Source organism: Anarrhichthys ocellatus, unplaced genomic scaffold (genome assembly GCF_004355925.1).
Source record: "Anarrhichthys ocellatus isolate YVR2014 unplaced genomic scaffold, GSC_Weel_1.0 scaffold256, whole genome shotgun sequence".
Lineage (NCBI taxonomy): Eukaryota > Metazoa > Chordata > Actinopteri > Perciformes > Anarhichadidae > Anarrhichthys > Anarrhichthys ocellatus.
In genome coordinates, this window is record NW_022280284.1 from 16,011 (window position 1) to 17,498 (window position 1,488).

At 40.3% G+C, this 1,488-nt stretch overlaps 1 protein-coding gene across 1 annotated transcript in view; it reads left to right on the forward strand.

Moving 5' to 3' along the window:
- Positions 1-1,488, forward strand: part of dact1 (dishevelled-binding antagonist of beta-catenin 1) — a 9,463-nt gene that overhangs the window by 2,036 nt on the left and 5,939 nt on the right. Inside the window, exon 2 of the mRNA XM_031879389.1 lies at positions 1,167-1,296. Coding sequence (XP_031735249.1) covers positions 1,167-1,296 — 130 coding nt within the window. The remainder of the gene's footprint in view (positions 1-1,166; positions 1,297-1,488) is intronic.

Consider the following 1,488-nt stretch of genomic DNA (forward strand, 5'->3'; position numbering starts at 1 on the left):
TCAGGAGGTGGAGACCAAACACAGAGCTAGAAGACAGAATCAGGAGGAGTGAATTGAGCATCTTTAAGCCTAATTTCTCTGATGATTCGACTCGACTCATTCTTTTTGTGGTTTTCTGTTAGTAAAAGGTTTTTTGGTACCACCTCGGTCGAGGTTCCCAGCGATACTAGAAGGTGGAGTTAAACCACTGCAGACATCTGATTGGTCAGAGAGAACCTTCATTACTGTAACTGTGACTTCCCGCACAAACACATTTTTGAATCCCACCATCTTCAACAGCAGTTCTTATTCTTTTAAAAATGTCGGCGTGGTCATGCAGACCTTCAGTCAGCGACACTAAGCCGTGCTGCCTGCAGATAAAAACCTCTGAGCTCTGAGATCAATATGAAACGATCAGTTATTGATCAGATGTTTGTCTGAGAGAAGATCAGCAGTTTGTTTCTGCTCTCTGCAGCTTCATCACAGGAATGCAGCACATGACTGACCTGAGAGCAGCGCTGCATTACCCGCATGCTTTCCATCTGATTCACTCTGTGAGTGTGTGTGTGTGAGTGTGTGAGTGTGTGACTCTTCCAGACTTCAGTTGGTTCTCTGCAGTTTTCACCGTCTGGATTTACATCTTTGTTCTTTTAAAGTAAAATAATTTCACGTTATTTATTGTTATTAGTTAATCTACAGAATATTCATCAACAATTATGTATTCATTTGTAAATAATCTTTAAGAAAGCAGAAGAAGAGCAGAGGACTTTATATATGTTCATTCTTTATCTATTGTCCATGTGAGGAGTTCAGGTACCTCTCACCTTCTATCAGACGTCCACACTTTGTGAATGAGACCTGTGAAGCTGCTGATCTTCAGAGTGGAGACATTCAGGGCTAGTCCTGAGTCACATGACCACCAATAAACAGAGCGTCCCACAGGGAGCGTCTCTGTATGTTTCATAATGTCTCATTATGCCTAATAATGTGTCATAATGTCTCTTTATGTCTCATAATGTCTCTGTAGGTCTCATATTATGAGAAATACTCATCACTTATTGGTTAACTGTTGACAATCTGCTGAGCCAATCAGGTTGTTTGTTGTCGGTTTAAATCATATTGTGGTCTGGTTTCCTCAGGTCCCCTCTGGGATCAGGACTCTCATGGTGTCTCTCTGTGTCCATCAGAACTGTCTGAGGAGGAGAGACGCTGGACTCATCAGTCAGCTGCAGGAGCTGGACCGGCAGATCTGTGACCTGCGATTGGACAGCGAGGCGTCACATGACCAGTTGGAGACGGACAGCCGACCCAGTTCAGGTAAAGATGAACATAATGAGTTATTAAGTTATTCATAAACTGATGAACATAATAAGTTATTAATAAACTGATGAACCTAATGAGTTATTAAGTTATTAATAAACCGTTGAACATAATAATAAACTGATGAACATAATAATTTATAAAGTTATTAATAAACTGATGAACATAATGAGTTATTAAGTTATTAAT